This window comes from Scyliorhinus torazame, chromosome 7 (assembly GCF_047496885.1).
Source record: "Scyliorhinus torazame isolate Kashiwa2021f chromosome 7, sScyTor2.1, whole genome shotgun sequence".
Taxonomy (NCBI): Eukaryota; Metazoa; Chordata; class Chondrichthyes; order Carcharhiniformes; family Scyliorhinidae; genus Scyliorhinus; species Scyliorhinus torazame.
The window spans coordinates 68,913,380-68,935,037 of record NC_092713.1 but is presented as its reverse complement, the minus strand read 5'-3'; the positions used below and the strand labels follow the sequence as shown (position 1 = coordinate 68,935,037).

Below are 21,658 nucleotides of genomic sequence, written 5' to 3'. Positions count from 1 at the left end.
CCAACGCCCCAGGTTCGTTCCTTTACAGGACGCCATCTCCATCCTCTTCCATGCCGCCCCCTCTCCCTCCATAACCCACTTACGGACCATCGCCACATTTGCTGCCCAGTAGTAACTCTCTAGGTTTGGCAAAGCCAACCCTCCTCGGTCCCTGTTGCGTTCCAAGAACCCTCTCCTAACCCTCGGCGTCTTATTTGCCCACACATACCCCATGATACTCCTACCTACTCTCTTGAAAAAGCCCTTGGTGATCACGATGGGGAGGCACTGAAACACGAACAAAAACCTCGGAAGGACCACCATTTTGACCGACTGCACCCTACCCGCCAACGAGAGCGGGAGCATGTCCCATCTTTTAAAATCCTCCTCCATTTGCTCCACCACCCTCGTCAAATTCAGTTTATGTAGGGCCCCCCAACTTCTGGCTATCTGGATCCCCAGATACCGAAGACTCCTCTCCGCCCTCCTCAGCGGTAGGTCCCCTATCCCTCTTTCTTGGTCCCCTGCCTGTAATACAAAAAGCTCACTCTTCTCTACATTAAGCTTGTAGCCCGAGAACTCTCCAAACTCCTTCAGAGTCTGCATGACCTCCACCATCCCCTCCATTGGGTCCGCCACGTATAGCAACAGGTCATCCGCATATAGCGATACCCGATGCTCCTCTCCCCCGCGGACTATCCCCCTCCATTTCTGAGACTCCCTAAGTGATATGGCCAAGGGTTCGATCGCCAATGCAAACAAGAGGGGGGACAGGGGGCACCCCTGTCTCGTCCCTCGATACAGCCGAAAGTACTCCGACCTCCGCCGGTTTGTCACTACGCTCGCCACCGGGGCGCTGTAAAGGAGCTTAACCCATCTAATAAACCCTCCCCCGAACCCAAACCTGCGCAATACCTCCCAGAGGTACTCCCACTCTACTCGGTCAAAGGCTTTTTCCGCGTCCATAGCTGCCACTATCTCCGCCTCTCCCTCCTCCGATGTCATCGTTATCACGTTTAAGAGCCGCCGCACATTGGTATTTAACTGCCTGCCCTTTACGAATCCCGTTTGGTCTTCGAGAATCACCCCCGGGACACAGTCCTCAATCCTAGTGGCCAGTACCTTCGCCAATAGCTTAGCATCCACATTGAGGAGCGAAATCGGCCTGTACGATCCACATTGCTGTGGATCCTTGTCTCGCTTTAGACTCAGGGAGATTGTCGCCTCCGACATTGTCTGGGGCAGGGTTCCCTCCTCTCTTGCCTCATTGAAGGTCCTCACTAGTAGCGGGGCCAGCAGGTCCACATATTTTCTATAGAATTCCACCGGGAACCCGTCCGGCCCCGGGGTCTTCCCCGCTTGCATGCTCCCCAAACCCTTACTCAACTCCTCCAACCCAATTGGTGCCCCCAAACCAACCGCCTCCTGCTCCTCCACCCTCGGGAACCGCACTGGCTCTTCTTTGTCTAACCTCCTCGTCACCTCGCAAAGAACCCTGACAGATTTGTCAGGCATGACCTCCCCTTGACAAAACCGTGCTGACTCAGCCTTATTTTACCATGGATTTCCAAATACTCTGCAATCTCATCCTTAATAATGTCATTCTTCAAGTTTCTCAGTCGGATCAAAATGGGAAGTTACGGTGTTCAATCACATGAAACTGCATTTTCCCTGAGATTTTCTGAATAATCTTTCTTAAATTAATAAATGTAACATATAAACATTTGATTTAAAGTTGTATTTTTTTTTTACAAAGTAACAAAAATGATTACTAAAGAATTGTGCTTTTTAAAAATTCATCCTTGGGATGGGAATGTTGCTGGCAAGGCCTTTAATTGTTGCTTATCCATAATTGCCCTTCTGCAGTTGGTGGTCAGCCGCCCACAACTGAATGGCCTGATTGACTATTCCAGAGGGCAGCTAAGAGTCAATCGCGACATTAGACTTCCGGGTGCGGCGATGACCAGCTGAGTCGCACGTTTCGGCAGCTCCCTGTGAAACGGACTTTTGGGCTCTTGATAGGAGCCCCAACGTCAATTTTGACGGCTAAAAACACTGTGCGGTAAACCAGAAGGGAATCCCCCCTGGATACGGATGGAAAAAGGAGGAGAGAGTGGCCAGATTGCAGTGGATCCTTTAGAACAGCGGCAAGGAAGGCAAGCAAAAACCAAGATGGCGTCGGAAGGTGGCAGTTTAACATGGGGCCCTGAACAACAAGAGTTCTTGAAATGCTGTGTGGAAGAGATCAAAAAGGAAATGAAGAAAGAGCTGTTGGCCCCGATACTACAGGCGATCGAAGGGCTAAAGGAGGAACAAAAGACCCAGGAGCGGGAGCTTCGGGTCGTGAAGGCAAAGGCAGCCGAGAATGAGGACGATATACAGGGCCTGGTGGTGAAGACGGAAACGCAGGAGGCACATCAGAAACAATGTGTGGAAAGGTTGGAGGCACTGGAAAACAACGCAAGGAGGAACAACCTGAGGATTCTTGGTCTTCCTGAAGGTGTGGAGGGAGCGGACGTCGGGGCATATGTGAGCACGATGCTGCACTCGTTAATGGGAGCGGAGGCCCCGGCGGGTCCGTTGGAGGTGGAGGGAGCATACCGAGTGATGGCGCGAGGACCGAGAGCAGGAGAAATTTCCAGAGCCATAGTGGTGAGATTCCTCCGGTTTAAGGATAGAGAAATGGTCCTTAGATGGGCGAAGAAAACTCGGAGCAGTAAATGGGAGAACGCGGTGATCCGCGTTTATCAAGACTGGAGTGCGGAGGTGGCGAGAAGGAGGGCGAGCTTTAATCGGGCCAAGGCGGTGCTTCATAAAAAGAAGATAAAATTTGGAATGCTGCAACCGGCAAGACTGTGGATCACATATCGAGGGAGGCACCACTACTTTGAGACGGCGGATGAAGCGTGGACTTTTATTGTGGAAGAAAAACTGGAATGAGCGGGTTATTAAAAAGAACGTTCGAACAAAGTGGTGGGGCGAATGTGGGGGGCAAAGAGGGGTTTTATGTACTAATCCTGCGATGTGGTAACTTTTCTCTCTCCCACAGGTGGTGATGGGGGGAGGAGGGGAGGTGGAGGAGATGGGGCGTTGGCCATTGGGGGCGGGGCCAAGGGAGAAGCGCGGGCTTGGTTCCCGTGCTATGATAATCATGGCGGGAATAGAGAAGCAGGAAGGAGGGGGCGTCGCACGGTGCGAGCCGAGGTCACGGGGGGAAGCCGAGGTCAGCCAGAGTTTGCTGACTTCTGGATCTAGCGGGGGGGGGGGTGGGAGGGGGGAATTACTGGGTTGCTGCTGCTGGGGAGAGGGGGGAGCTGGTATGGGAGAGGATGGGCGGGGGGGCACCGCCTGGGGGAGATACAGCTGTGTGGGAACCGGGTGAGGAGCTGGAAAAAGGTGATGGCTAATCGACAAGGGGGGGCGGGGGGGTAGGAAGCCCCCCAACTCGGCTGATCACGTGGAACGTGAGAGGGCTGAACGGGCCGATAAAGAGGGCATGGGTACTCGCACACCTTAAGAAACTTAAGGCAGATGTGGTTATGTTACAGGAAACGCACCTGAAACTGATAGACCAGGTTAGGCTACGCAAAGGATGGGTGGGGCAGGTGTTCCATTCGGGGCTAGATGCGAAAAACAGGGGGGTGGCTATATTAGTGGGGAAGCGGGTAATGTTCGAGGCAAAGACTATAGTGGCGGATAACAGGGGCAGATACGTGATGGTGAGTGGCAAACTACAGGGGGAGACGGTGGTTTTGGTAAACGTATATGCCCCGAACTGGGATGATGCCAATTTTATGAGGCGGATGCTAGGACGCATTCCGGACCTAGAGATGGGAAAGCTGATAATGGGGGGAGATTTTAATACGGTGTTGGAACCAGGGCTGGATAGGTCGAAGTCCAGGACTGGAAGGAGGCCGGCAGCAGCCAAGGTACTTAAAGATTTTATGGAGCAGATGGGAGGTGTAGACCCGTGGAGATTTAGCAGACCTAGGAGTAAGGAGTTCTCCTTTTTCTCCTATGTCCATAAAGTCTACTCGCGAATAGACTTTTTTGTGCTGGGTAGGGCATTGATCCCGAAGGTGAGGGGAACGGAGTATACGGCTATAGCCATTTCGGATCACGCTCCACACTGGGTGGACTTGGAGATAGGGGAGGAAACAGAAGGGCGCCCACCCTGGAGAATGGACATGGGACTAATGGCAGATGAGGGGGTGTGTCTAAGGGTGAGGGGGTGCATTGAAAAGTACTTGGAACTCAATGATAATGGGGAGGTCCAGGTGGGAGTGGTCTGGGAGGCGTTGAAGGCGGTGGTTAGAGGGGAGCTGATATCAATAAGGGCACATAAAGGGAAGCAGGAGAGTAAGGAAGGGGAGCGGTTGCTGCAAGAACTTTTGAGGGTGGACAGACAATATGCGGAAGCACCGGAGGAGGGACTGTACAGGGAAAGGCAAAGGCTACATGTAGAATTTGACTTGCTGACTACAGGCACTGCAGAGGCACAATGGAGGAAGGCACAGGGTGTACAGTACGAATATGGGGAGAAGGCGAGCAGGTTGCTGGCACACCAATTGAGGAAAAGGGGAGCAGCGAGGGAAATAGGGGGAGTGAGGGATGAGGAAGGAGAGATGGAGCGGGGAGCGGAGAGAGTGAATGGAGTGTTCAAGACATTTTATAAAAAATTATATGAAGCTCAACCCCCGGATGGGAGGGAGAGAATGATGGGCTTCTTGGATCGGCTGGAATTTCCCAAGGTGGAAGAGCAGGAAAGGGTGGGACTGGGAGCACAGATCGAGGTAGAAGAAGTGGTGAAAGGAATTAGGAGCATGCAGGCGGGAAAGGCCCCGGGACCGGATGGATTCCCAGTCGAATTCTATAGAAAATATGTGGACTTGCTCGCCCCGGTACTGATGAGGACCTTTAATGAGGCAAAGGAAAGGGGACAACTGCCCCCGACTATGTCTGAAGCAACGATATCGCTTCTCTTAAAGAAGGAAAAGGACCCGCTACAATGCGGGTCCTATAGACCTATTTCCCTCCTAAATGTAGATGCCAAGGTCCTGGCCAAGGTAATGGCAATGAGAATAGAGGAATGTGTCCCAGGGGTGGTCCACGAGGACCAAACTGGGTTTGTGAAGGGGAGACAGCTGAACACGAATATACGGAGGTTGTTAGGGGTAATGATGATGGCCCCACCAGAGGGAGAAACGGAGATAGTAGTGGCGATGGATGCCGAGAAAGCATTTGATAGAGTGGAGTGGGATTATTTGTGGGAGGTGTTGAGGAGATTTGGTTTTGGAGAGGGGTATGTTAGATGGGTGCAGCTGTTGTATAGGGCCCCAGTGGCGGGCGTGGTCACAAATGGACGGGGATCTGCATATTTTCGGCTCCATAGAGGGACAAGGCAGGGATGCCCTCTGTCCCCATTATTGTTTGCACTGGCGATTGAGCCCCTGGCGATAGCGTTGAGGGGTTCCAAGAAGTGGAGGGGAGTACTTAGGGGAGGAGAAGAGCACCGGGTATCTTTGTATGCGGACGATTTGCTACTATACGTGGCGGACCCGGCGGAAGGGATGCCAGAAATAATGCGGATACTTGGGGAGTTTGGGGATTTTTCAGGGTATAAATTGAACATGGGGAAAAGTGAGTTGTTTGTGGTGCATCCAGGGGAGCAGAGTAGAGAAATAGAGGACCTACCGTTGAGGAAGGTAACAAGGGACTTTCGTTACCTGGGGATCCAGATAGCTAAGAATTGGGGCACATTGCATAGGTTAAATTTAACGCGGTTGGTGGAACAGATGGAGGAGGATTTCAAGAGATGGGATATGGTATCCCTGTCAATGGCAGGGAGGGTGCAGGCGGTTAAGATGGTGGTCCTCCCGAGATTCTTCTTTGTGTTTCAGTGCCTCCCGGTGGTGATCACGAAGGCTTTTTTTTAAAAAAGGATTGAAAAGAGCATCATGGGTTTTGTGTGGGCCGGGAAGACCCCGAGAGTGAGGAAGGGATTCTTACAGCGTAGCAGGGATAGGGGGGGGCTGGCACTACCGAGCCTAAGTGAGTATTATTGGGCCGCTAATATTTCAATGGTGAGTAAGTGGATGGGAGAGGAGGAGGGAGCGGCGTGGAAGAGATTAGCGAGGGCGTCCTGTAGGGGGACTAGCCTACAGGCTATGGTGACAGCCCCATTGCCGTTCTCACCGAGGAACTACACCACAAGCCCGGTGGTGGTGGCTACACTGAAGATTTGGGGACAGTGGAGACGGCATAGGGGAAAGACTGGAGCCTTGGGGGGGTCCCCGATAAGAAACAACCATAGGTTTGCCCCGGGGGGAATGGATGGGGGATATGGAATGTGGCAAAGAGCAGGAATAACGCAACTGAAAGATCTGTTTGTGGATGGGAAGTTCGCGAGTCTGGGAGCAGTGACCGAGAAATATGGGTTGCCCCAAGGGAATGCATTCAGGTATATGCAACTGAGGGCTTTTGCGAGGCAACAGGTGAGGGAATTCCCGCAGCTCCCGACACAAGAGGTGCAGGACAGAGTGATCTCAAAGACATGGGTGGGGGATGGTAAGGTGTCATATATATATATAGGGAAATGAGGGACGAAGGGGAGACTATGGTAGATGAACTAAAAGGGAAATGGGAAGAAGGGCTGGGGGAGGAGATCGAGGAGGGGCTGTGGGCAAATGCCCTAAGCAGGGTAAACTCGTCGTCCTCGTGTGCCAGGCTAAGCCTGATTCAGTTTAAGGTATTACACAGGGTACATATGACTGGAGCACGGCTCAGTAAATTTTTTGGGGTGGAGGATAGGTGTGCGAGGTGCTCGAGAAGCCCAGCGAATCATACCCATATGTTTTGGTCATGCCCGGCACTACAGGGGTTTTGGATGGGGGTGACAAAGGTGCTTTCAAAGGTAGTAGGAGTCCGGGTCGAACCAAGCTGGGGGTTGGCTATATTTGAGGTTGCACAAGAGCCGGGAGTGCAGGAGGCGAGAGAGGCCGATGTTTTGGCCTTTGCGTCCCTAGTAGCCCGGCGCAGGATATTGCTAATGTGGAAAGAAGCCAAGCCCCCGGGGGTGGAGACCTGGATAAATGACATGGCGGGGTTTATAAAGCTAGAGCGGATTAAGTTCGTCCTGAGGGGGTCGGCTCAAGGGTTCACCAGGCGGTGGCAACCGTTCATCGAATACCTCGCAGAAAGATAGATGGAATGGGAAAAAGAAGGCAGCAGCAGCAGCCCAGGATCGGCAAGGCAAGGGGTACCAGATTTTTTCTCTCCTAAAGGGAATTAGTGAACTAGATCGTTTCTTTAAAAAAATGACAGTTTGGAGGCATTTAATTCCAGATTTATTGAATTTAAGGTCCAGCAGCTGCCCTTGTTAGATTTGAATTCATTCTCCAGAGCATCAGTCCAGGCTTCTGGATTACTCATCCAGTAACATTACCTCTATACTACTACCATGCCCTCACATGTTGCAGGACATTATGCACGCCAGTGCCAACCTTACAACCAAGCACAAAAACAAATATCTTACCAGGTAGAGCACTCTATACGAATGCCCTGTCAGTTTGGCAACTTGTGTTAAAGATGGGTACTTCCACACTAAAATCTGATTCTGGGAATAGCCGTGTGTACTAACCTGCAAAGCGAAGCAAAAATTGTCACAACAAAACATACACCTTAACGAAGCTATATTAGGCTTCATTCAGAATTGAAATTGCTTTGTCACGTGAAACCAAACAGATTTCAATCCAGCAATCTCAGCTGGAATTAGCAATATATCATAGATGCTGCAATCTGAACAGGGGATGCTGGAAAAACTCTGCAGGTTTGCCAGCAATTGCCCCCTTGCCCCCCCACCCCATTAAGTGGTAATTTAGCGTGGCCAATCCATGTACCCTGCACATTTTTGGGGGATAGTGGGAGTGAGACCCATGCAGACACAGCTAGACTATGCAAACTCCACATGGACAGTGGCCTGGGGGGGGATCCAACCCGGATCCTCGGCACGATGAGGCAGCAATGTTAACCACTGCACCACCGTGCCGCCCCAGTTTGGCAGCAATTGTAAGGAGAGAAAGCAGAGTCAACGTTAGAATCGAAGAATCCCTGCAGTGCAGATGGTGGCCATTCAGTCCATCGAGTCTGCACCAACCCTCCACAAGAGTGCGCTATACAAGTCCATTGGGGCAGCACGGTAGCATAGTGGTTAGCACAGTTGCTTCACAGCTCCAGGGTACCAGGTTCTATGCCCAGCTGGGTCGCTGTCTGTGCGGAGTCTGCACATTCTCCCCGTGTGTGCGTGGGTTTCCTCCGGGTGCTCCGGTTTCCTCCCACAGTCCAAAGATGTGCGGGTTAGGTGGATTGGCCATGCTACAAAAAGCAGCAACTTTAAGAACAAAATACAGATGCCTGGTGTGAGAGAGGGTGGGGGTTTGCACTTAGGCAATACATGACATTAAAAAGCCAAAACCTGGCCTAATACCGTGATGTTTTTATTGGCAAGTGTGATGATATGCATAAAGCAAGTTTGTATATATTATGCACGACCTCAGACCACTAGGTGGGTAGTGTGAACCCACTACATGATCCTGTGGCTGGGGAGTTGGGAGTAGATCATGGAGGATAGACTTATTTTGCAGTAGCTCTACAATAGTTAATTAGTGTTAGTAGTTTGGTATTTTATTTATCCTAGTTATCTTATCATGCAGTTGTTCCATAATAAATTATTTAAACTAGAAGTTCTGTAGTTCATCATTCGCTTTGGCCAGTCTACAGAACATGACAGTAAGTAAATAAAGTGTTGTATTTAATGTATTTCAGTAACAGGTTCCCACAGCAAACTCATGTGCTTCACTTCCAATATTCTATCCTACATCGGTATCCAGGATAGCATCAACAGCACAGTTGCACAGTGTTTAGCAGCACTGCCTCAAGCACCAAGGACCCGGTTTTGATTCCGAGGAGTTTGCACGTTCTCCCAGTGTCTGCATGGGTTTCCTCCTGATGCTCCAGTTTCCTGCCACAGTCCAGTGCAGGTTAGGTGGATTGGCCATGATAAATTGCCCCTTAGTGTCCAACGGTTAGGTTGGGTGACTTACACGGTTGTGGGGATAGGGTGAGGGAGTGGACCAACATAGGTTGATCTTTTGGAGGGTCGGAGCAGACTCAATGGGCCGAAGGGCCTCCTTCTGTACTGTAGGGATTCTGTGATTGTTTGCTATATCACTATGAATTTGAAACTTTCCTAACCAATAACACTGTAGTAAAATGGATACTTCAATTCTAATATATTTCCTTTTGGGCCATACACACACCCATGCGTGCACACACCCATATTGGGTTTTTCATTAAACAGAATACAAGTCAGCAATCAGCAAAATGATTTTGGAAAGAATAAAATACTTTGCAAAGACAGTCTTGCAAAAGTCCAGCAACAACATTCATTTAAAACAAAGCAGTAAAGTTTCAATATGCTTGCGAGAGAGGAGAAATAGATGCTGAGGAGACGTGATATAAATGACCAAACATAAAATGGTTGAAAATACAGCTTGGAGGAGGCTTTTAAAAAGAGAGGAGAGACAACGTAGGAGATGTCTGAAAAGGGAGTTGTGATCGAGCAAGATGGGAGCAAGAGCAGCTATACAGAGTGGAGTGGAGGGGTTGAAGTGCATGAACAGGGATACGAGTGTAGAGGTAGAAAGGGGTGAAGCCATGGAGGGGTTCACAACAAAGGTGAGGATTTTGAATTGAATGAAATCATGACTGGGAGGCATACAAAATGGAGATTGGGGAGGTGGAGGGGGAGTTATCAGTGATGGGTAAGCATAATCTTACAAAACAAGATGCAAGTGGGGTTGTTGGGAGTTTGGCTAGAAGTCACTGGAAAAATAAAACACTAAAAGGAAGCTGAAGTCAACGCATATCATTATCTTCATTGCTCATCTGCATATAAAGCACATAACTGTCCAGAGGCACACTGTGCTTCAACATAACTGTCCAGAGGCACACTGTGCTTCAATGTAACTGCCCAGAGACACACTGTGCTTCAACATAACTGTCCAGAGGCACACTGTGCTTCAACGTAACTGCCCAGAGGCACACTGTGCTTCAATGTAACTGCCCAGAGACACACTGTGCTTCAATGTAACCGTCCAGAGGCACACTGTGCTTCAACGTAACTGCCCAGAGACACACTGTGCTTCAATGTAACCGTCCAGAGGCACACTGTGCTTCAACGTAACCGTCCAGAGGCACACTGTGCTTCAACGTAACTGTCCAGAGGCACACTGTGCTTCAACGTAACTGTCCAGAGGCACACTGTGCTTCAACATAACTGTCCAGAGGCACACTGTGCTTCAACCTAACTGTCCAGAGGCACACTGTGCTTCAACGTAACTGTCCAGAGGCACACTGTGCTTCAACATAACTGTCCAGAGGCACACTGTGCTTCAAGGTAACTGTCCAGAGGCCCACTGTGCTTCAACCTAACTGTCCAGAGGCACACTGTGCTTCAACCTAACAGTCCAGAGGCACACTGTGCTTCAACGTAACTGTACAGAGGCACACTGTGCTTCAACCTAACTGTCCAGAGACACACTGTGCTTCAACCTAACTGTCCAGAGACACACTGTGCTTCAACGTAACTGTCCAGAGACACACTGTGCTTCAACCTAACTGTCCAGAGACACACTGTGCTTCAACGTAACTGTCCAGAGGCACACTGTGCTTCAACATAACTGACCAGAGACACACTGTGCTTCAACATAACTGTCCAGAGACACACTGTGCTTCAACGTAACTGTCCAGAGGCACACTGTGCTTCAACATAACTGTCCAGAGACACACTGTGCTTCAACATAACTGTCCAGAGACACACTGTGCTTCAACGTAACTGTCCAGAGACACACTGTGCTTCAACGTAACTGTCCAGAGGCACACTGTGCTTCAATGTAACTGTCCAGAGGCACACTGTGCTTCAACGTAACTGTCCAGAGGCACACTGTGCTTCAACGTAACTGTCCAGAGGCACACTGTGCTTCAACCTAACTGTCCAGAGACACACTGTGCTTCAACGTAACTGTCCAGAGACACACTGTGCTTCAACCTAACTGTCCAGAGACACACTGTGCTTCAACGTAACTGTCCAGAGGCACACTGTGCTTCAACATAACTGACCAGAGACACACTGTGCTTCAACATAACTGTCCAGAGACACACTGTGCTTCAACGTAACTGTCCAGAGGCACACTGTGCTTCAACATAACTGTCCAGAGACACACTGTGCTTCAACATAACTGTCCAGAGACACACTGTGCTTCAACGTAACTGTCCAGAGACACACTGTGCTTCAACGTAACTGTCCAGAGGCACACTGTGCTTCAATGTAACTGTCCAGAGGCACACTGTGCTTCAACGTAACTGTCCAGAGGCACACTGTGCTTCAACGTAACTGTCCAGAGGCACACTGTGCTTCAACGTAACTGTCCAGAGGCACACTGTGCTTCAACGTAACTGTCCAGAGGCACACTGTGCTTCAACGTAACTGTCCAGAGGCACACTGTGCTTCAACATAACTGTCCAGAGGCACACTGTGCTTCAACGTAACTGTCCAGAGGCACGCTGTGCTTCAACATAACTGTCCAGAGGCACACTGTGCTTCAAGGTAACTGTCCAGAGGCACACTGTGCTTCAACATAACTGTCCAGAGGCACACTGTGCTTCAAGGTAACTGTCCAGAGGCACACTGTGCTTCAACATAACTGTCCAGAGGCACACTGCGCTTCAATGTAACTGTCCAGAGGCACACTGTGCTTCAACATAACTGTCCAGAGACACACTGTGCTTCAACATAACTGTCCAGAGACACACTGTGCTTCAACGTAACTGTCCAGAGACACACTGTGCTTCAACATAACTGTCCAGAGGCACACTGTGCTTCAACATAACTGTCCAGAGGCACACTGTGCTTCAACATAACTGTCCAGAGACACACTGTGCTTCAACATAACTGTCCAGAGACACACTGTGCTTCAACGTAACTGTCCAGAGACACACTGTGCTTCAACATAACTGTCCAGAGACACACTGTGCTTCAACATAACTGTCCAGAGACACACTGTGCTTCAACGTAACTGTCCAGAGGCACACTGTGCTTCAACATAACTGTCCAGAGACACACTGTGCTTCAACATAACTGTCCAGAGGCACACTGTGCTTCAACGTAACTGTCCAGAGACACACTGTGCTTCAACGTAACTGTCCAGAGGCACACTGTGCTTCAACGTAACTGCCCAGAGGCACACTGTGCTTCAACGTAACTGTCCAGAGGCACACTGTGCTTCAACGTAACTGTCCAGAGGCACACTGTGCTTCAACCTAACAGTCCAGAGGCACACTGTGCTTCAACGTAACTGTCCAGAGGCACACTGTGCTTCAACCTAACTGTCCAGAGGCACACTGTGCTTCAACATAACTGTCCAGAGGAACACTGTGCTTCAACCTAACTGTCCAGAGGCACACTGTGCTTCAACATAACTGTCCAGAGACACACTGTGCTTCAACATAACTGTCCAGAGGCACACTGTGCTTCAACGTAACTGTCCAGAGGCACACTGTGCTTCAACATAACTGTCCAGAGGCACACTGTGCTTCAAGGTAACTGTCCAGAGGCACACTGTGCTTCAACATAACTGTCCAGAGGCCCACTGTGCTTCAACCTAACTGTCCAGAGGCACACAGTGCTTCAACGTAACTGTCCAGAGGCACACTGTGCTTCAACGTAACTGTCCAGAGGCACACTGTGCTTCAACATAACTGTCCAGAGGCCCACTGTGCTTCAAGGTAACTGTCCAGAGGCACACTGTGCTTCAACGTAACTGTCCAGAGACACACTGTGCTTCAACATAACTGACCAGAGGCCCACAGTGCTTCAACATAGCTGTCCAGAGGCACACTGTGCTTCAACATAACTGTCCAGAGGCACACTGTGCTTCAACATAACTGACCAGAGGCACACTGTGCTTCAACCTAACTGTCCAGAGGCACACTGTGCTTCAACGTAACTGTCCAGAGACACACTGTGCTTCAACGTAACTGTACAGAGGCACACTGTGCTTCAACCTAACTGTCCAGAGACACACTGTGCTTCAACCTAACTGTCCAGAGACACACTGTGCTTCAACGTAACTGTCCAGAGACACACTGTGCTTCAACCTAACTGTCCAGAGACACACTGTGCTTCAACGTAACTGTCCAGAGGCACACTGTGCTTCAACATAACTGACCAGAGACACACTGTGCTTCAACATAACTGTCCAGAGACACACTGTGCTTCAACGTAACTGTCCAGAGGCACACTGTGCTTCAACGTAACTGTCCAGAGACACACTGTGCTTCAACATAACTGTCCAGAGACACACTGTGCTTCAACGTAACTGTCCAGAGACACACTGTGCTTCAACGTAACTGTCCAGAGGCACACTGTGCTTCAATGTAACTGTCCAGAGGCACACTGTGCTTCAACGTAACTGTCCAGAGGCACACTGTGCTTCAACGTAACTGTCCAGAGGCACACTGTGCTTCAACGTAACTGTCCAGAGGCACACTGTGCTTCAACGTAACTGTCCTGAGGCACACTGTGCTTCAACGTAACTGTCCAGAGGCACACTGTGCTTCAACGTAACTGTCCAGAGGCACGCTGTGCTTCAACATAACTGTCCAGAGGCACACTGTGCTTCAAGGTAACTGTCCAGAGGCACACTGTGCTTCAAGGTAACTGTCCAGAGGCACACTGTGCTTCAACATAATTGTCCAGAGGCACACTGTGCTTCAAGGTAACTGTCCAGAGGCACACTGTGCTTCAACATAACTGTCCAGAGGCACACTGTGCTTCAAGGTAACTGTCCAGAGGCACACTGTGCTTCAACATAACTGTCCAGAGGCACACTGCGCTTCAATGTAACTGTCCAGAGGCACACTGTGCTTCAACGTAACTGTCCAGAGGCACACTGTGCTTCAACATAACTGTCCAGAGGCACACTGCGCTTCAATGTAACTGTCCAGAGGCACACTGTGCTTCAACGTAACTGTCCAGAGGCACACTGTGCTTCAACGTAACTGCCCAGAGGCACACTGTGCTTCAACGTAACTGTCCAGAGGCACACTGTGCTTCAACGTAACTGTCCAGAGGCACACTGTGCTTCAACCTAACAGTCCAGAGGCACACTGTGCTTCAACCTAACTGTCCAGAGGCACACTGTGCTTCAACCTAACTGTCCAGAGGCACACTGTGCTTCAACATAACTGTCCAGAGGAACACTGTGCTTCAACCTAACTGTCCAGAGGCACACTGTGCTTCAACATAACTGTCCAGAGACACACTGTGCTTCAACATAACTGTCCAGAGGCACACTGTGCTTCAACGTAACTGTCCAGAGGCACACTGTGCTTCAACATAACTGTCCAGAGGCACACTGTGCTTCAAGGTAACTGTCCAGAGGCACACTGTGCTTCAACATAACTGTCCAGAGGCCCACTGTGCTTCAACCTAACTGTCCAGAGGCACACAGTGCTTCAACGTAACTGTCCAGAGGCACACTGTGCTTCAACGTAACTGTCCAGAGGCACACTGTGCTTCAACATAACTGTCCAGAGGCCCACTGTGCTTCAAGGTAACTGTCCAGAGGCACACTGTGCTTCAACATAGCTGTCCAGAGGCCCACAGTGCTTCAACATAGCTGTCCAGAGGCACACTGTGCTTCAACATAACTGTCCAGAGGCACACTGTGCTTCAACATAACTGACCAGAGGCACACTGTGCTTCAACCTAACTGTCCAGAGGCACACAGTGCTTCAACATAGCTGTCCAGAGGCCCACTGTGCTTCAACATAACTGACCAGAGGCACACTGTGCTTCAACATAACTGTCCAGAGGCACACTGTGCTTTAACATAGCTGTCCAGAGGCACACTGTGCTTCAACGTAACTGTCCAGAGGTACACTGTGCTTCAACGTAACTGTCCAGAGGCACACTGTGCTTCAACATAGCTGTCCAGAGGCACACTGTGCTTCAACATAGCTGACCAGAGGTACACTGTGCTTCAACGTAACTGTCCAGAGGCACACTGTGCTTCAACATAACTGACCAGAGGCACACTGTGCTTCAACATAGCTGTCCAGAGGCACGCTGTGCTTCAACATAGCTGTCCAGAGGCACGCTGTGCTTCAACATAGCTGTCCAGAGGCACACTGTGCTTCAACGTAACTGTCCAGAGGCACACTGTGCTTCAACATAACTGACCAGAGGCACACTGTGCTTCAACATAACTGTCCAGAGGAACACTGTGCTTCAACGTAATCGTCCAGAGGCACACTGTGCTTCAACGTAACTGTCCAGAGACACACTGTGCTTCAACGTAACTGTCCAGAGGCACACTGTGCTTCAACGTAACTGTCCAGAGACACACTGTGCTTCAACGTAACTGTACAGAGGCACACTGTGCTTCAACCTAACTGTCCAGAGACACACTGTGCTTCAACCTAACTGTCCAGAGACACACTGTGCTTCAACGTAACTGTCCAGAGACACACTGTGCTTCAACCTAACTGTCCAGAGACACACTGTGCTTCAACGTAACTGTCCAGAGGCACACTGTGCTTCAACATAACTGACCAGAGACACACTGTGCTTCAACATAACTGTCCAGAGACACACTGTGCTTCAACGTAACTGTCCAGAGGCACACTGTGCTTCAACATAACTGTCCAGAGACACACTGTGCTTCAACATAACTGTCCAGAGACACACTGTGCTTCAACGTAACTGTCCAGAGACACACTGTGCTTCAACGTAACTGTCCAGAGGCACACTGTGCTTCAATGTAACTGTCCAGAGGCACACTGTGCTTCAACGTAACTGTCCAGAGGCACACTGTGCTTCAACGTAACTGTCCAGAGGCACACTGTGCTTCAACGTAACTGTCCAGAGGCACACTGTGCTTCAACGTAACTGTCCAGAGGCACACTGTGCTTCAACGTAACTGTCCAGAGGCACACTGTGCTTCAACGTAACTGTCCAGAGGCACACTGTGCTTCAACGTAACTGTCCAGAGGCACGCTGTGCTTCAACATAACTGTCCAGAGGCACACTGTGCTTCAAGGTAACTGTCCAGAGGCACACTGTGCTTCAACATAATTGTCCAGAGGCACACTGTGCTTCAAGGTAACTGTCCAGAGGCACACTGTGCTTCAACATAACTGTCCAGAGGCATACTGTGCTTCAAGGTAACTGTCCAGAGGCACACTGTGCTTCAACATAACTGTCCAGAGGCACACTGCGCTTCAATGTAACTGTCCAGAGGCACACTGTGCTTCAACATAACTGTCCAGAGACACACTGTGCTTCAACATAACTGTCCAGAGACACACTGTGCTTCAACGTAACTGTCCAGAGGCACACTGTGCTTCAACATAACTGTCCAGAGACACACTGTGCTTCAACATAACTGTCCAGAGACACACTGTGCTTCAACGTAACTGTCCAGAGACACACTGTGCTTCAACATAACTGTCCAGAGACACACTGTGCTTCAACGTAACTGTCCAGAGACACACTGTGCTTCAACATAACTGTCCAGAGACACACTGTGCTTCAACATAACTGTCCAGAGACACACTGTGCTTCAACGTAACTGTCCAGAGGCACACTGTGCTTCAACGTAACTGTCCAGAGACACACTGTGCTTCAACATAACTGTCCAGAGGCACACTGTGCTTCAACGTAACTGTCCAGAGACACACTGTGCTTCAACGTAACTGTCCAGAGGCACACTGTGCTTCAACGTAACTGTCCAGAGGCACACTGTGCTTCAACGTAACTGTCCAGAGACACACTGTGCTTCAACGTAACTGTCCAGAGGCACACTGTGCTTCAACGTAACTGTCCAGAGACACACTGTGCTTCAACATTACTGTCCAGAGGAACGCTGTGCTTCAACATAACTGTCCAGAGGCACACTGTGCTTCAACATAACTGTCCAGAGACACACTGTGCTTCAACATAACTGTCCAGAGGCACACTGTGCTTCAACGTAACTGTCCAGAGGCACACTGTGCTTCAACATAACTGTCCAGAGGCACACTGTGCTTCAACGTAACTGTCCAGAGGCACACTGTGCTTCAATGTAACTGTCCAGAGGCACACTGTGCTTCAACATAACTGTCCAGAGGCCCACTGTGCTTCAACGTAACTGCCCAGAGGCACACTGTGCTTCAACGTAACTGTCCAGAGGCCCAGTGTGCTTCAACGTAACTGACCAGAGGCACACTGTGCTTCAACGTAACTGTCCAGAGGCACACTGTGCTTCAACGTAACTGACCAGAGGCACACTGTGCTTCAACGTAACTGTCCAGAGGCACACTGTGCTTCAACGTAACTGACCAGAGGCCCACTGTGCTTCAACGTAACTGTCCAGAGGCACACTGTGCTTCAACGTAACTGACCAGAGGCACACCGTGCTTCAACTAGATGGAGACCTGGGGCTGGATTCTCCGCTCCCCGACGCAGAAATCGCTTTGCGGCGAGTGGGGCGGAGAATCCCCGATGACACCAAAATCGGGGTGGCACCGCTTTTGCAATGCTTCACTCCCTAAAAAGCGGCGTACTCCGCGCCACGTATCCACGGCCTTAGGCCATTGCCTGAGGCCCACCCGTCCCCATCCGACCAAGTTCCCGATGGTGTGGGACACCAGTGGTCTCACAAGTTGTGAACATAGCGTGGCGGCTGTGGACTCAGTCCGGCGCTGTCACAGTCGGGGGAGGGCTGGTCCGCGGCCAGGGGGGGCTTCATTCGGGGCTGGGGGCACGGTGGGCGGGCGATCCAGGGCGTGCGAATGGCCGAAGGGGCAGACAAGTTTTGCTGTCCGGGTCCGCGGGCGGAGTCCGCCATGGAGCACGGCGCGGCCGCTGCAGGCCTCCGCTGTGCAGATGCGCGGCCATGGACCCGGCATTGCTCAGGGCCATATTAGCAGCTAGAGCTGGGAGCGAATCGGGGGCCATTTTGCACCAGTCTTCCTGGCGTAAAACACCACCGGTTTCACGCTGGCGTCGGGACTTAGTCTCCGAAACGGAGAATCCAGCCCCTAATGTCATACAGAGCCAGTTTCTGTGTACACCACAGCAGCAGCTCAACATTTTCACATTTTGCTGGGTTTAATCGCATGTTTTGAATTCCTCTGTCGATTTTAAATGATCAAGAATAATCTCAAAAGATGAGACCATTTCTAAATTGGGCCAGAAAGGATCAGCAGCAAAAAAATGTCCAGACTGCCAGCTTAGAAATATAGTAATTAACGTTGGACTATGGACGTAACATCGGCTCAAACAGACGGTAGTCTGAAAGGTGCTTAATCAATAATTCACCAAAGAGAGTTAGGCCACACTTGGAGTATAGGGTTCAATTCTGGTCGCCACACTACCAGAAGGATGTGGAGGCTTTAGAGAGGGTGCAGAAGAGATTTACCAGAATGTTGCCTGGTATGGAGGGCATTAGCTATGAGGAGCGGTTGAATAAACTCGGTTTGTTCTCACTGGAACGAAGGAGGTTGAGGGGAGACCTGATAGAGGTATATAAAATTATGAGGGGCATAGACAGAGTGGATAGTCAGAGGCTTTTCCCCAGGGTAGAGGGGTCAATTACTAGGGGGCATAGGTTTAAGGTGAGAGGGGCAAGGTTTAGAGTAGATGTACGAGGCAAGTTTTTTACGCAGAGGGTAGTGGGTGCCTGGAACTCGCTACCGGAGGAGGTAGTGGAAGCAGGGACGATAGGGACATTTAAGGGGCATCTTGACAAATATATGAATAGGATGGGAATAGAAGGATACGGACCCAGGAAGAGTAGAAGATTGTAGTTTAGTCGGGCAGCATGGTCGGCACGGGCTTGGAGGGCCGAAGGGCCTGTTCCTGTGCTGTACATTTCTTTGTTCTTTGTTTGTTCTTTGAGAAGGTGTATTCCACTCCGTTTCTGAAAATCTGCCGCTAGGTCAACCAGCTAAATGTATGGAGCCGGTCCTATGGCATTTTAAATGAATAGCTCGGTACTGCTACCTTTACCACGTAGACTTGCTTTGTTTCAAGCAGCGAAACCTTGGCCATAGTCTATTGTTTCACACTTTTGTTTAAATGGGGAGGAGGGGAAGAGACATCAAAATAATTTTTAAAAATCCAATTTGGATGTCCCAAACTCTGCCAATACTAGTTGGGTGGGCCTGGTTAAGATTCCTCTCGTCATCAGATCTCCATTGTGCTGTTACAAATACAAATAGCACAGAGAGGCTGCCCTCCTTAGACAAGTGTTAAAAATAAGTTAATATAAAAAATGTCTCATAACTTCTAGGCTTACACCCAAATACAGAAATGTAAGCAAATCTCGGTTTAAAAGATTCAGGAGTCTCTGCAGATAACAGTTAACCTGCAGTTAGTGAACTTTGCATGAAACAGCTAGTCCTTGGGTAATAATTTACCTTTATTCAGCCAGTTTTAACCTGCAAAAGGGCAGCAGACATTCACTCCTTGATTAGTAACATGCAACAAATAGAAGATTCTCTTTTTTGCAAGGTGTGGTGTTAAATGCTTACCAATTCATTTGCATGCTTAGACCAGGCAAGATTGCAGACTTGGGAGCCTGTGTCGACGCACTGTAGGGGTTGGCACGTCAGCGTGTTCCAAAAACGAATGCAGCGATCGGCAGTGCCACCTCCCGATGCCAGGAGTCCGTGCTGATGAGGGGACCAGGCGATGGCCTTTACAGCTGCTAAATGTTCTGTGTATTGCTGGACTGGGCTCAAACTGGAATTGTTCCATACAAATAACTGAAAGAAAAATAAAATCCAGCTGTCAAATGAGTGGAAAACAAATATTCAGCAATGACTACGACACCACTGAGGCTCCTTAATGCCGCCATAAAAATAGTTTGACTGGGGCAGCACGGTGGCGCAGTGGTTAGCACTGCTGCCTCACGACGCCGGGGTCCCGGGTTTGAACCCGGCTCTGGGTCACTGTCCGTGTGGAGTTTGCACATTCTCCCCGTGTCTGCGTGGGCTTTGTCCCCCACAACCCAAAGATGTGCAAGGTAGGTGAATTGGCCACGCTAAATTGCCCCTTAATTGGAAAAAAATTAATTGGGTATTCTAAATTTATATATTTAAAAAAAATAGTTTCACCGAGTTCCAAAGCAAATTTTAAAAACTTGAAAAGATTCCACCTGTCCATCCCAACATTGGCCAAGGAGCTACATCAGGCATGATGACGATACGAGTGTAGGCATACATTAATAGGCTATTTCAGATTTTCAGTATTTGCAATGCTTTTTCTTTCTTACTCCTGGGATTATGAGTGTGCACTTGTCTCGTGTTGAGTAGCCAATGAATGGGCTTGAACTATACCACATGTTTTGGATACCACCAGAACAAGTGTAAGTTACCTTGTTGTCATTGCCCCCAGACGCTAGGTGCTGGTGATCAGGAGACCACTTTAAACCACAGACTTCCTGCCTGTGGCCCTGCAATCTCCGCTCCATCTGAAGTGGCGGTGTTCGTACGTCCCTCTGTAGAATGAGACGGTCCCGGCTTCCTGATGAGAGTTGATCAGCATTCCAGGCCAAAGCTCCTGTACACCAAGCAACAGGGTCAAACTACATTGTTTAAAACTTAGCTTCGACATTAGTGACTGCTTTAGTCCCTTCACACTGTTCTTTCATAACTTTTTTGAAATATTTAAGCTACCATGGCCCTATGTACTGCAATTAATCCACTATCAACCAGTTTAAATTAAACATTTGAATGTCTAAAGATTGTTGCCAGGTAAGTTTAACAAAGATCAAAAAAGGTCAACACAGCAGTATACCTGGGTAACGCAGCTAATAATTTTATTTTAAATTCCTGTTTATATAACATTGTATTCATGAATGAAATGTACATTTACATTAATTGATGATAACACTGTGGAAATACACTTTCTACATTACATCATTGATATTTACCATGTGCCATTAAAAGGATAGTTTACTGAGACGGCACGGTTTAGAGGGTTGCACGGTGGCACAGTGGTTAGCACTCCTGCCTCACAGTGCCAGGGGCCCGGGTTCGATTCCGACCTTGGGTGACTGTGTGGAGTTTGCACTTTCTCCCCGTATCTGCGTGGGTTTCCTCCGGGTGCTCCGGTTTCCTCCCACAGTCCAAAGGTTAGGTGGATTGGCCATGCTAAACTGCCTTTAAGATGGGGTGTTCTTTCGAAGGGTCAGCGCAGACTTGATGGGCCGAATGGCTTCCTTCTGCACTGTTGGGATTCTATAATCACACGTCTCCACCCCATCCCCGTAACCCAGTAACCTCACCTAACCTTTTTGGCCCCCTAACCGGCACGTCTTTGGACTGTGGGAGGAAACCGGAGCACCCGGAGGATACCCACGCAGACATGGGGAGAAAGTGCAGACTCCGCACAGACAGTGACCCAGCGGAGAATCGAACCTGGGACCCTGGAGCTGTTATCCTAGACCATTCACGGTCTAGAGATATGACCTACGGAAGCTAAAGAAATTCGGCATGTCTGCATCGACTCTCATAAGCATCTACATATGTGCTATAGAGAGCATCCTATCCAGCTGCATTACAGCCTGGTATG

The 21,658-nt window shown here is 49.6% G+C and overlaps 1 protein-coding gene across 3 annotated transcripts in view; it reads right to left on the bottom strand.

Annotated features, from left to right (window-relative positions):
• The window catches only part of LOC140426286 (fizzy-related protein homolog), a 130,947-nt gene that overhangs the window by 15,552 nt on the left and 93,737 nt on the right, over positions 1 to 21,658 (bottom strand). For all 3 annotated transcript variants that reach the window (XM_072510853.1, XM_072510855.1, XM_072510854.1), the window contains 3 exons: positions 20,460 to 20,644; positions 19,615 to 19,848; positions 7,514 to 7,618 (listed from right to left, as the gene is read on the bottom strand). In XM_072510853.1, the coding sequence (XP_072366954.1) occupies positions 7,514 to 7,618; positions 19,615 to 19,848; positions 20,460 to 20,644 (524 nt within the window). The remainder of the gene's footprint in view (positions 1 to 7,513; positions 7,619 to 19,614; positions 19,849 to 20,459; positions 20,645 to 21,658) is intronic.